General features: G+C 37.7%; 1 protein-coding gene across 2 annotated transcripts in view; it reads left to right on the top strand.

Annotated features, from left to right (window-relative positions):
- Window positions 1–932: 932 nt before the first annotated feature.
- The window catches only part of cep89 (centrosomal protein 89), a 66,133-nt gene continuing 52,784 nt past the window's right edge, over window positions 933–14,281 (top strand). The window contains exons 1-10 of one of the 2 annotated variants that reach the window (XM_073812644.1): window positions 933–1,193; window positions 1,488–1,594; window positions 1,834–1,989; window positions 2,330–2,519; window positions 3,409–3,484; window positions 4,045–4,079; window positions 4,864–4,921; window positions 7,218–7,322; window positions 8,673–8,863; window positions 11,337–11,477. In XM_073812644.1, the coding sequence (XP_073668745.1) occupies window positions 1,104–1,193; window positions 1,488–1,594; window positions 1,834–1,989; window positions 2,330–2,519; window positions 3,409–3,484; window positions 4,045–4,079; window positions 4,864–4,921; window positions 7,218–7,322; window positions 8,673–8,863; window positions 11,337–11,477 (1,149 nt within the window). In that variant the 5' untranslated portion in view covers window positions 933–1,103. Of the gene's footprint in view, window positions 1,194–1,487; window positions 1,595–1,833; window positions 1,990–2,329; window positions 2,520–3,408; window positions 3,485–4,044; window positions 4,080–4,863; window positions 4,922–7,217; window positions 7,323–8,672; window positions 8,864–11,334; window positions 11,478–14,281 lie in introns of both variants that reach the window. The other variant, XM_065289522.1, reaches the window with a different exon arrangement.

The following is a 14,281-nucleotide window of genomic DNA, read 5'->3' on the forward strand; positions in this document are numbered from 1 at the left end:
TACATTATTTAACCCATTTACAAATGTAGTAATCAAGTTACTGTAGGAGTTAACATATCAACATTTAAACCACTACAAACAAATATATTTACAATGACAATCTATATTTATTTATAAATTGAAAAGGATGTAAGTGGTTTTGGTATTACACAGATTATTACGTGAATGTATTAATACAGTGTCATTTTAAAGGTTCCCGGACAGGGATTAGCTTAAACCAGGACAAGGCCTTATAGTTTAATTAGGAAATATAACTAGTTTTAACAAACATGCCTTACTAAAGACATTACTTATGTGCATTTTAGGCAAAACAAAGGGCACTGGTATATTTTAAGATATGTCAGTGCAAGTTTCAGTTTGAACAGCTCTTTCATTTATTTTAGTCTAGGACTAGTCTAATCTAATCTCTGTCCGGGAAACCACCCCAGAAAGCTTTCACTCCAAGCATCCAGCATACATGACTCCAAACAGTAGTAGACCTTCACACTAGGATTATAAACTGTTAAACTAAAAATATCCAGTACCTGACCTCTTTGCGTAACGTGTCAGTATGTATGTATATTATTAATTATATTATATACTTTATTTGTCATAATATAAATAATATTTCGTTATAAAAGACATTAACTAATCTGTATAAAATGGGTTATTATTCCATATTTTAGAGGAATAAAACGTAAAAAAAATCTTATAATAAATTAAATGACAACTAATCTAAACCCTGAATACTTATTTTCTGAAACATGCAGGGTGTCTTTGCAGTTTTTGTGGTAGACAGGTCCCTCTGCTGGATATTGTAAACTGTTGCATTCATATGTGGCACGACGCCGTTGCTAAGAGGATTAAAGCGCAATTCTGATTGGTTGAGTGAGCACAAACCGACCAATAGTATGTCTCGTTGTATTTCAGGCTTTTTCATGAAGAGCGTCTAGTTACGTGAAGTTCAGTTGACGCTGACAAGATTTCGATCGGAAAATGTGGCTAACAAAACCTATAAAATAACAAACGTTATATCTTCTTGAACGAAAGTTTGCTTTGAACATAGCTCTGCCTCACCGATAGTTTTAAATGCGCTTGTTTGACGGCGGTTTTCATTAGTCTTCATGTCAAACCTTTCAACGAAACGGCGAAGTTTTTTAAACATGTCTTCCAAATTCAACTTCAGCTTTAGGAAAAGGGAGAAGGGAACATTTGTAAGTGTTTTATTACTAAGTGTTTTATTTTTATGTGCAATGGTGTCTCAGGACTAACTTAAACCACACATTTAGCCACATATACTAAAACACAATACTATTCTTTGATTCCAGTTGCATACTTTAGTTACTCAAAATATGCTGCTTTGCAAGTCTGATAGCGTGTTACTAGACAACCTAACGTTAGAAGTAAAGGAAACGCCTATATTTTTCGTACCAATGGTGCTGAAATTATTCACAACTACTGTGTGTACTGTTTGTGTATCATGTAATGTGTGTGTGTATACTGTTTAGAGGAATATAGCTCATGGCTTGATTCCTGCTGCCACCATTGCTCCCAGACCCGCTGTACCCCGCACTCCCCCTCCACGCAGCCCCAACCCCTCTCCAGAGAGACCCAGGTATACATTATCACACTACTCCTTATTTTCCAGTTTCAAACCATTCTTATCAGTTTTGTCCTTGTGATCATATATCTAAAATGTTAATTCGTTTTTTAGTGCCTTATTTACTTACCTAAGGCATTTTTTGTGTGCTTTCTAAATGCTTATCATTCAGAATGTATTTTAGTATTAAAAAATTCAGTATTTCAGAATCATCATCAAATGTGAAATCTTGTCATCTCTCATATTTTTCTCAGGTCTGCCTTGGCAGCTGCCATATTATCCTCTTCCCTAATGGGCCGCACCGTTGCCATTCCACCTCCACGCCAAAGGTCTTACTCTGAGAGTGACTGCTCACACACAGACAGCCCAACCGGCTTTGAGACCTACGCTGCCACAGCACTTTATAGCAGGTAACCTTGTAGAGTGTTTTAATAACCCCTGCAGTCTTCTGCTTAAGTGTTCAGGGTCTGAAAGCTTACTCATTATTTCACCAGTATTACAACAGCATAATGTCCAATCAGGTTACCTGGCAACACAGCAGGCTGCATTTGTCGTATGTGTTTGAGGAATATTGGTTCAGCAAGAGGGAAATTGGTTTACTTACATGTTCGGTCCTAGCTTAGGCTGCCTCTGCGCGATGTGATTTGTTTTACCAATCAGTATTAATTTTTTACACAATTGAAATCATCAGATGGGCTCAGATTTCTTTTGAGATAAATATGTAATAATATATTTGCTCCCTTACATTAGGGACAGATGGGCAGGTTCAATGACAGGAAGGCCCCCTGTGCCTTCCCCAGGACACACTGATGATGAGGAGGATGATGATGAGGTGGAGGGTCTAGATATAGATGAAGATCATGTGTATCAGTCCCTTGAGCGACAGAACAGAGCTGATGACAGCAATGTTGTTTACGCTACGGCATTAAAACACAGGAAGGTACTCTGATGAGGGTCTATGTGTCCTGTCTTGTTTTGAGAATGAGTGTGCTTGCATTTGCTAATAGCAACCATTAGATGGAGCTTCTAAGTCATTAAAGTTATGTTTTTAAAGGGATATTTCACTCAAAAAGGAAAATTCTGTCATCATTTACTTACTCTTATGTTGTTACAAAGCTGTATACATTTCTTTGTTCTGATAAACAAGAAGGAAGATATTTTGAGGAATGTTTGTAACCAAACCTTTGGTGGACCCCATTCACTTCCATAGTAGGGATACTTTGAAAGTAAATATCTTCCTTTGTGTTCATAAGGGGTTGTGTACACCAAAACTTTTAAACGCGGCTGAAAACGCCTGGACAACGCCAAATGCCAGCTGTTTTTCAGCTGAGTGCCAGCTTTCCTCAGCTAAGCGCTTTAGTAGCTCTGATATGTCAGCTGTGAGACGGTTGGTTGCTGTGATACTTGTCCTGCCCCACCTCCACTGTGATTGGACGGCCGCGTGAGAGCTGACATTGACGAGCGGAGCTTTTAATCCAAAGTTGAACATTTGTCAACTCTCGGTGTTGAGCGCGGAAAAACCGCTGGGCGCCAGTTTTCAGCGCGGAAGAAAACCGCTAGCTGCTGACTTATTTGAAAAACGCCGAGCTTCCATTGGAAACAATTGAAAACATGCGCCGGCCGCGGGCGTAAAAGTTTTGGTGTACACAACCCCTAAGAGCAAATACAATTATAGGGGTTTGTAACAACATAAGAGTGAATAAATGATTACAGAATTTTCATTTTTGGGTAACCTATCCCTTTAATTCCTATTATATTATATTATAATGTACTATATTATAGTATATTATAAATTGTTGACTGTCTGCCTTTATGAATCTTTCTGTCAGGTTATGAACACTTCAGATGCTGATGAAGAGACTGAAGACTCTGCATTTGATATTGTGTCTCCTTTACAGACTGAAGGTTTGAATCTTTTGAAAACAAGAAGGAATGCTTTCATTAAAGAAAACCTTGATTTAAGTTCAACTGAAATCTAAAAACCTCTGGGCATAATTATTAAATTAACTTTTTTCTTGGCACCCGGGGAAATGTTAAAGGAACAGTATGTAGGATTGTGGCCAAAACTGGTATTGCAATAACAACACTTGTGGCTAAAACAGGTACTGCAATCACCCAACTGGTGGCCAATACACAAAATGACAACATAAACATCAGTTGAGGGCTGCAACTCCACTTTTTAAATGACAATATCCTGACCGGACCACTGTTGTGAGTGATATAAGTATTTGAAATGAAAATGATTTCTTAATGTCTAGTGACATATCAGGGCCATTTTATGATTAATTGATATAAATTTCTTACATACTGTTCCTTTAATAATGTGATTTATGTTTGACTACTATTGTTTAAATTCATAATATTATGCTTTCGCATCTGCCTCTCGTTATAATTCAATTCAATTAGAGTGCCCTGGTAATTTTTATGCAGCTTAATGGCTATAATAATAAAATTTTGCATTTCAGAAGAAATCGTGGTACCAGAAGGGGCCACTCAAATGGTAAGCGACCATCTGAAGTCCTTATTTTCGATTGATTAAGTTAATTCATGATTCAGTGCTCATTTTCTAACAGTGCTGTAGAAATGTCAATTATGTCGAACCCTGCAGTCTCTGTACTAAAGGTCATTCTGCCCCAGACTTAAGTTCACCAAAGACAAAAAGAAAAAATTATACGGCTGAGACAGAGCGAGGTCAAAGGAAGAATGAGAGGGAGATTGTCATCAGTAGAGAAGTGTGAATGAAAATCAGACAGGGATAAGAAAGAGTGGAAAGGTGTTTGAGAGTATTTGACCGGGTGGGAGTCATGAGAATTATTAATAATTCTGTCTCTTTTTAACACTTCACAACCATTCTGACTCACTATTCCTGTAAGTGGCTTTCTACATAGACAGTTAATAGTTGAATGAATATACAGACACAACCTCCATCATGTCAAGCTGTGCTTGGTAAATGTCAAATCACTTTTTTATTGTCACATAACCAACAGCACACGAGTAGTAGTGAGTGTGCCTTGAGTGCATGCTTCAGACAGTGCAGTATGCAATTATACATAATGTACAAACAATAATAAATTTCATACAAATATTGACACTACTCTGCACATATGGACCATGATCGAAAGGTACTCTTCGCACAAGACTTTAAAGGAGATCTCTATTTTGAGATTAACTGAGCCTACGAAGCATATGCTATTTACTTTTCACTGTTAGAAAACGTAATAATTAGTGATGCAGCTTACAGTCTTTGCTATTCTGATACAGTTAACTTTCCTCTGTCTCCATAGCAGCCATCATCGCCACAACATCCAAGATCCCTCTCACATGGGAGCATGGCGTCTCCAGGTACTTTTGCCGTACATTATCCACCAAAAAAGCTAAACTCTACACTTAACCAACATCACATGCATTTATTTCAGCATCTTTTTTGTCAGTCCATGTAAGACTTGTCCCGTTATTAGGAATCTTCAATGCGTTGAATATGGAGCATAATTTCTGGTTTTGACAGAAAGCAAATTAAGGAGATTGTGAAACCCTAATTGATGTAAGTCCGGAGACAAATGAGGTGGAGGCTGTGTGATACATTTGTGAGCAGCTCATTGAAATTTATAGAAAAGAAAAAATAGACTTTTCATTCAGCTGTTCTTATTTGTCTTATTGTTGTCAGCGTTGAGATATGGGAGAGAGAGATGAGACAGACCATAACTGTAATGACTATGAGGATTCAAGAAAGCTAAAATTACTTCAGCATTTTTCTTGTTATGTTCCCTGCTTCCTTTCTTCCATTGCTGTAATTGTAGTCTTTCTATTGTGATCATAATGGTGACTGCCAAGAGTATTTGGACCTGGTTGTTAAGAAGCTGTGAAGGGGGAAATTTAATTTGCTATTGGTAATTTATTTGGAGTTCCTTTAGGAGATAAAGTCTTGTATTCTGTGTTGGCAAGCGTTCCATGCCAACAGCATGTAATATGACGATTTTTGCATCATCGGAGGACTTTTTTGCAGAACCAAAATGCAGATATCTCTCCTCTCAGGGGGAAATGATGGAGGGAAACATGGCCATTCAGTAATACTGCCGGGTTTCTACAGATACAAAACTGAATGCTAAATCGGTGAAGTATCCCTTTAATAATTGAGGAGTTTATGGGAAAAGGTCAGCAATGATCACTTGGCTGAGAGGAGATAGAATTAAGTATTAAGTGGTAATCAATTGAGCATGGTGTATTGTAAAGGGCTCTATTACTCTTCAGATGTGTCGAGGAGAAGAATGGCTTCTACTGTATACAAGCTGATGCTAAGAGGTGGCCTTGCGAGAAAAATGTCAACATCAGTCATTTTGCGGGTCATAAAGTCCTCCGAGATATGAGTTAAAGAAAGGGCAAGTCCTGGATAGAGTAAGGTCGGAGAATGATTCGTGTTCATAGTGGAAATTTTAGCATTTATCTGCATCAAATGTTTTCTTGCATTTCCTCCATGAAATACGCTTTTTATAACAGTTCCCTGATCTCAAAATATGTATGCATGAAAGAAAGTGACCATTGGTGACAGGAAGTGGTGGTGTCCAGAAATGCAACTAAGTTGAGAAAAGTTCAACTTTATGCAAATGAAGAGTGCCTTTTAGGAGCTACTACCAATGAGCGGGAAGCAGTAAAGCTCACATCATCTGTCTCTTGACAGTTAGGTTCAGTGTAGTCTCAGCCTCAGACGTCACACCCACAGAATGTTGGCATGATGCTAGATGAAACAAACTGTGATTGGTTGTTTGACATGTCGGTCAAACAGCCTCATGTGCGGGCATTGTCCAGAAAAAGCAGCAAAAAATACCACACCTTCACTATTGAAGGTCTGGCTACGCGAGACTAGGTTCAGTGTACACCTGACTGCAGGGGGATGCCAACTGTGGGTTCTTCAGCTTCTTTAGTTTCTTTGTTTATCAGTTGTTGTATGCGCTGGTTGATTGTTGTGGTACTTGTACCGCCCCTCCTTTGCTGTGATTGGACCATTGAGTTGAAAGTGACTGACCTGAGCATTTCACCCAAAGTTGAATGTTTTTTTAGCTTTGGGCTTTACTATGAATGTCTAAAATGCTGAGTGCCAGATAAAAACGCCAGCTGCTGCCATTAAAAGGCATGATGCTTCCATTAGAAATAATTGAAAGCATACACTGGTTGCAGGAAAAATGCCTGGGTGTGTACGCAACCTGACTGTAGTAGATGATTAGTTTTTTGCTTATAACTGTTACTAGGACAACCAAAATTAGGAACACCTCCATTTTGAAAAAAATTGCCGAGAAAATTGCTGGCAGTCTGAACGGGGCTTAAGGCTTAAGTGGTTTTTTGTTGCACCACTTACATCACTTACAAGCGTGTCTTCAGAATGATTCACAGTTATTAAAGCAGGGGTGAAGCTTTAAAGAATTTCACTAAAGCTCTCTGTGGATAAAAAGAGGACAGGTTGTTATCATTAGTGATTATGGGAGATGACAGTGACATAGGGTCACTGCTAGAAAGACTCATTTACTTGCTGAATTACTCAATCACTCAATTTACTTGTACAAATACTTGTTTATTCTATCAATCACTCATTTATTCTCCACTTTCTCTTTCACTCACTGTTGTTTTCTGTATTGTTTTTCCTCAGATCTTAATTATGACTTGAGTGTTCAGTCTCATAAATCAACATTGAATACTCCTAAGAGAAAGACTTCACGTCCAGTTAGAGAGAAAGAGAGAGACATTAATTCAGGTGAGGAATTTTTGCTGTACTGTGTATATTTATATCAGTTATGTAGTGGGTAAGAACATTTCTATTTTACAAAGTCAATTGCACCGCACAACTATTGTTACTTCTTTTTGTTATGGTGCGTTGATCTATATAGTTACTTTATGTCTGTGATTTTGATTCGCGCTCAAATAATGCATTTAATTTTTTTTTTTACATCTTATCTATATCCTCATTTTTAAAAACACTGTTTTAGTTGACGTCGTCATTCATCAATTAGCTTGATTAATTCCACAGGTGCATTTGGTTTAAGTATTACAGTATACTTAATGCAGCACACCCAGTGCTTCCATCTAGATAAAAAACTATGTACATATTTTAACACAATTATCTATGTGTTCTTATGTCTATCCGCATCGTGATGCATCTAAGATTAGCCGTAATAAATAAATGCAAAGGTAAAGGGTGGAGCCCCCCAAGGTATCAAAATACCCCCCTCCCCAAGTAGGGATCCATAACCATTAATCGCAATTAATCTATAGCAGAATAAAAGTGTTCGGCACAGTAATTAGACCATCATTGATAAAATGAACATTGCTGCTCTCCGCTTTCTCATTTTTGTTTCATTTTACGAGCTTGTGAAAGCTGTGAGAGCTTTTATCTATCAATTGCTCTGAAATATCTGAGAAAGCCCTTACAAATATCTCACTCATAGACCATCCCCTCAAAGTAATCATGACAGAAGAGGTCGAAAGTGGAAAATGTTTCTCTCTCTTAGACTTGTTATTCGACCAAAACGTATCTTAATATCAGGTGTACCAGCTTTTAGAAAGAGAGACATTTTGGAGCTTGAGCATAAAATTTGGCTTGGGAAATGATTTTGTCAAGCATTCACAGTTTACACAATCCTGTCTTTCATATATAATTTTTCTTCTGTCAGTACTTTTGTATAATTTGCTGTCTTAAATTTTCATTTTTGAAAAATGTCCTGCTGTTTTCCTTTGCTGTAATGCTTCCCTGTAAAGCTGTATTTTCTTTTGCCTTTGTTGTGTTCTTGTTGTTATTTTGTTTCGGTTTCGTGTTGTGGTCTTCTGTATTGTTGATTTTGTCTTTCTATGCTGTTTTATACTCTTTTCTTGTGTGTTTTGTTATCCATGTGCAAATCTTAATTTTTTGTGTTTATATGTTGTTGTTTTTCTTCTGTGTGTGATTGTGCTGTGTTTTGTTCTGCTTTGCTGTTTGCTGTGCTTTCTCCTCTCCTTCCATTTGTTGTGTTTATGGCCATGCTGTGTGTCTTGTGTGGCTTTGCTGTGTCCTGTCCTGTGTGCCTTGTGTGGCTTTGCTGTGTTCTGTCCTGATGTGTGTGTGGTGCAGAGGCTGGTGAAGTGTTGCGCTGTGCGCTAGACATGCAGCAAGCGCTGGTAAGGGAGCTGAAAGAGCAGACTCATATTCTGGCTCAGGAAAAGGAGAGGCTGGAGAGAAGATGTTTACAACAGAATCAGCAGATAGAGAAACTGCAGCAGGAGCTCTCTCAGACTCACACAGAGAGAGGAAACTCCACAGGTGCCACATCACTCCACCCTCACCCTAAGCCACACATCCCACTGCGCACAGAGGGACTATCCAACATTAAATTGCCCACTGTGAAAAGAAATCTGCCAATATACACTGTCAGATAAAAGGTACAAAAGCTGTCAATGGGACGGTACCCTTTAGAAAAGTCACAATATGTACTTTTGTGGTACTGATATGCACCCTTTAGGTACACAGGTGTAATTTTTGAAATGCTACCACCCCAGTGACAACTTTTGTACCTTTTTTTGTGTAAGCATTGATATTACGCAGTGCCCGAAAATAGTGCCCTGCTATTGAAAGTTACCAAGGGGACTACTTTCAGGCTCTGCGTAATATCATTGCGCCTCCTGCAGCCATGTTACGGCGGCAAAGTCCTTGATTATTACACCAGAATGAGAGTATAGTTCCTAGCCCTATCGGCCTAGATTATCGCAACTTTTAATTTTCCGTCGCTCTAAGTACACAATGTAACTACAGAAGAGTCAAGTTTTAAATAGGAAAAATATAGAAACTCTTTAGATATTTTTGAGCACGATGCTAATGGTCTAATCAGATTCAGTGGATTATGCTAAAAGTGGTACCGCCAGACACGGAGATTGGCTGAATGGATTCCAAAATGGTAAAAATCTAATGTTTATCTCTAGGGGAGCTGGAAAATTAGCATATTTTAAAAAAAAGTTAAGTTTCCTTTAAAGGTATAGCGGAAGATTTTAGTTTTCCGGGTGGATCACCACTGTTATTGGTCATCCCAGATGTCAATCATTCTGATTATATGTTGACGTATAACCGTTGCACGTGCTCGCCTCTACGTTCGCTTTCTGCACATGCGCACTTTCACGTGTATGTGTGTTGTGCTACGGTTTCAACCATTCATTGAAGGTCGCGTTCTCACTATGTTTTTTTCAAAATGTCTGAGGGTTGCAAGAGAAAAAGTGTCTACGAATTGTATGACAAGAAGAGAAAGGACTATAAATAAAGAAACAAGACCAGATGTTTATGGGAGACTATTTCACACGCTGGCGTGAGCTAAAAGGACAGGTTGGGCTTCCCACGCGAAGTTTCTACTGGAAAGGTACATTTTGTCATGCTATTTGGAGAAATCCATTTAAAATCACTGCTGGTCAAAGTTGATGTAAGCTATGATTTGCGATGCTAGCCCTGGCACAAGTCACGAACCGCACAGACACGGTAAAAATGCCGACACAACTTGTAATCAGAGCGAAGAGAAGAACTGAGCTCCTGCACGCTCTCTCTCTGTCTCGTGCACGGGTTTAACAGGCGTTCCCTCTCGGGAGCATTTTTTAAAAAATATCGAGGGGCGGTTCTTTTAAATAATTCGGGAAAATCTTCCGCTATACCTTTAAGTGTCTTTTACAAGCCAGTTTTTATGGAGATAATTATCATTAATGCTTAATTATTGGTATTAAGTACATCTCTCTTATAATGAGAAAGACCTTTTGGCATGAATTCAACAAGGTGCTAGGAATATTCCTATAGATTCTTATTTGTGTTGGGATGATAAAATGGCACTAAGGTTCGTGTAGATTAAGGCGTTTACGCCTGTGGGCGGCATATGATTTCAATTGTTTCAATGAAAACGGAATGCTTTAAAAAAAATGCCAGCAGGTGGTGGGTTTTTGTTCAGCATTTTTCCAATTTCAACGCAGCTCGCCCACATTTGAAAAATGTTCAACTTTGGGTGAAACGCTCAGCCTGTCAATGTCACTTTTCACTCAGCCGTCCAATCACAGTGGGGGAGGGCGGGGCAAATACCACAACAACAAACTGGAGTATCGTACAAACCACTCAGCAGATAAAATCCTTGCAAGGGGCAACAGTTGACGTCCCCCTGCAGTTTTAGAAGCGTTTACACACTTTGGTGTACACGCCCCTAACTGCAATATTCTCACTGACATTTTTAAACCATTATGCACAAAAATCACTGGAGATTAGGAGGTACACATTTCACCATGTCTGGCACCAAAGGTCATTCTATGGTCGGATTAGGTCATACTTTACTTTTAATTATGTATGTATAATTAAATATTGTTTATATAAATCTATAAAAAAATTATCATCTTAAAGAGTTAAATAAGCATAAGAAAACGGCATGATCAGTCTTTATGATCAAATTGCATTCATAATCTGTGCAAAAATCATTAAGGTGTGTCCCCAGCATTAGTATACTTGGTTACCAAGGAAACAAGTGTTTTGAAGAGCATGCTTCGTGATGTGAGACGTGATGTGTGAAGAAAACAAAATAATAGAGGGAAATATCAAATGAAATGTCACTTGTGAATAAAACATTTTACTGCACGTCAAATTTAATTAAGATGTGATTTTGTCAAATTATGCAAATATTATGAGAAAGGCGCCCAATGTTAAAAGAATAACAGTATATGCTTTTGAATACTTTATCAATGATCTAACTATATGTAGCTGTACATGTATGTGTGTTTAGAGGAGACCTCTGAGTTGATGAGTTTAAGACAGCAAGCTCAGGAGCTGGTGGATGAGAATGATGGATTGAAGATGACAGTCCACCGTCTTAACGTCGAGCTCAGCAGATACCAGGCCAGATTCCGACCACTTACCAAGGATGAGGTAAAACAGCTCATTTTCTCTTCACATTATGCAGGACTTTAAAAGATCATTTTCTAGGGATAAATTAGGCCTGGAGGTCTAGGCCTAAACCAATTGACAGTGATGAAAGTTTTAAGCTTAGGGTTTAGTAGTTTTTTGTATATGTAAATTAAGTTTTTGTTGATGAAGTATTTAAATGGGACATGACGTGTTTCTCTTTTGAATGGAAAAAAGTCTTCTTTATGCATGGTGCAGAAAATCACAGAGGTACGAGCGTTTACTTACATGTGTTGCCAGATCTTGCACATAAAAAACAGTGAACAAGAAATATGCTTTCAACACACAATGCTAAGACAGAGGTTTATCTATTGTATAAATTGCAGAGCATAACGCTGTAATATTACCTTGATTAAAGCAGTTAATGGTAACCACGTGAGATAGCATAGCGTTGCTATGGTTACCTATGGAGGGTTTCGATATTGCTTATTATTACATTATTTAGATGCAAGTTATTAAAGTTTTAAATATGGATATTTCATACAATGTCACAAATCGATTCCCATCAGAAGGCCTTTTTTACCCCCCAGCCGTGTGGATTACGTTTGTGAAGGATGGATGCACTTTTGTGGGTTTTAAAGCCAGACGTTGTTCCCTGGTTCCTGTTTACTACCGCTATAAGCACAAGGACATTTTTGTTATAATTTCGATTGTGTTCATCTTAAAAAGATAATCATGAACACAGATGATGGCTTGAGGATAAGTAAATTACAGGGTCATTTTCATTATTCGCTGGAGTATATATTTAAATGCGGTTGTCATTCCCAAAATTTTGAAGTGTGTCCAACATCTCTTTTCAGTTTTGCATGGTGTGATTAGATGACACCACAGAAATAATATGCAATTTTTCCTTTCATCTCCCAATGCCTGCTTAATGCAAAGATGATAGTTTGCGGGATATTATAATTTCAAAGAAGCATTAACCAGCGAGAGGTTGAAACACAATATGTGTGTGTACGGAAGCAGAGAATGTCTCTGCCTTACCCTGCTGTAGCTTGGCTGCACCTTTCTGAATGCATTAGTGCTAGTGCAGGGGTCTCCAATCCTGCTCCTGGAGGGCCACTGTCCTGCAGGGTATATATGGCACCAAATCAAACACAATAAAAGTCAACAACCAGGAAAGCTCTTATAACATGAACCATATAACGTATTTCTGTTGCAATGCATACTGGAAGCATTCTACAATGTGAAATTGTTTATTCCTTGAAATTGTTAGGTTAAGATTTGGAGGAAACATTGTTCTAATGTTTTATTCTGTAGATTTAAAGTAGTTCACTTATTTTAGTAAATGTATTCAAATGAATTAAACTGTAACCAGTTATAGTACGGCTTTGAATAGGTTTTGGTAACTGTTGTTTAGATAAGCTGGAAGTAATATTTAATTCTGTAACTAAAAACCTTGTCATTAGTTTTATGAGCACTTATGCAGTGAATATTATATGGAAAAAGCACACAGAGGAATTGCATAACTGAGCTTCTTTAACAAGCCTCAGAAGAGTTGGATAGTTTTAGAGTACTATGACCTCTATGCCGTTTATCTTCAGAGCATCAGCAGTCTCAAATGCATCCCACTGGTGTCATTTATTAAGGGTGAAGGGACAGATTGAGCTTATTTTATATTGATGAGGACTGTCTGAACTCTGAGTCTAGCTGTCTGGTTCACTGATAGAATGCTTCTTCTGATTGCTCATGAATATGTGTATAATATATTTATTTACATTTTATTCATCTAAACTCAATTCAGGTTCCTGAGATGGTCTTTATTTATGATCTTAGGGTTAATAGTCCCAAATCATGATGAATAACTATGACTGTCCTTGACTCTTGAACTCCAGTTTAATTAAATACTGACTTTAATTTGAGCACTGGTCTGTTGTTGGGCAGAAACAGTGGACAGGGAGACAGGACAGAATCTGAAAGCTAAATATACTATGCCACTTTAGTTTCAGGTCAGTAGCCTGCTCTTGCTATCCTTCCTTACTTCTCAGCTAGATTCAAAATCAAATCAGTTATCACATGGGCACCACTTGAACACAGACACGCATTGTGTTTCTGTAACAAATCTCCTCGTCCTCTTTCTCTGTCACACACACTTACTGTATCCATTGGTTTCTAGTGCTGTCAATTGGGTTTCTCTCCAGCCTCTTTCTCTTTTTAGGGGTTTAGTATGTAACAGTGAAGATGTCTGAATGCTCTGTTAAAGGAATGAATCACCTAAAAATGAAGGTTTGCGTATAACTTACCCTCATGCCATCTCAGATGTATATGACTCATTTTCTTTCTTTTAACACAAACAAAAATTTTATTTTATGTTGTAGTTTTATCTTCTTATACAAGTATAGATATAGGAACCTTTTAGCTCAAAAACAAAAAACATACATTTTTGAAAGTAATCAAAGGTCTCCAGTGGGTTAATAACTGTTTTCTGAATTTAAATGATAAGGGAAAACAATTAATATTTTGAGCTTATTTAGCGAAAATGAAACCAAAATGAGCACTCTTAGAGCTAAAATCAAATATGGTGGCATCTTGTAAACTTCTCATCGGATTGTGTGTGTTTCTAGACTAGTTATCTTGTGATATTTAATTATGAGACACACAAAACCAACAAACTTTGAAGTTATCATTGTGCCACCATATCTGGATTTAGTATATAGTTATGTACAATTAAATTACAATGTCTCTTCTACTTTTATGTTTATTTTCTCTCATGAACAGAAAGCTGAGCATTCCTTCACCATAAAGTTTGATCCCTATTTTTTGTTTTC

Source organism: Paramisgurnus dabryanus, chromosome 2 (genome assembly GCF_030506205.2).
Source record: "Paramisgurnus dabryanus chromosome 2, PD_genome_1.1, whole genome shotgun sequence".
NCBI classification, from domain to species: Eukaryota; Metazoa; Chordata; class Actinopteri; order Cypriniformes; family Cobitidae; genus Paramisgurnus; species Paramisgurnus dabryanus.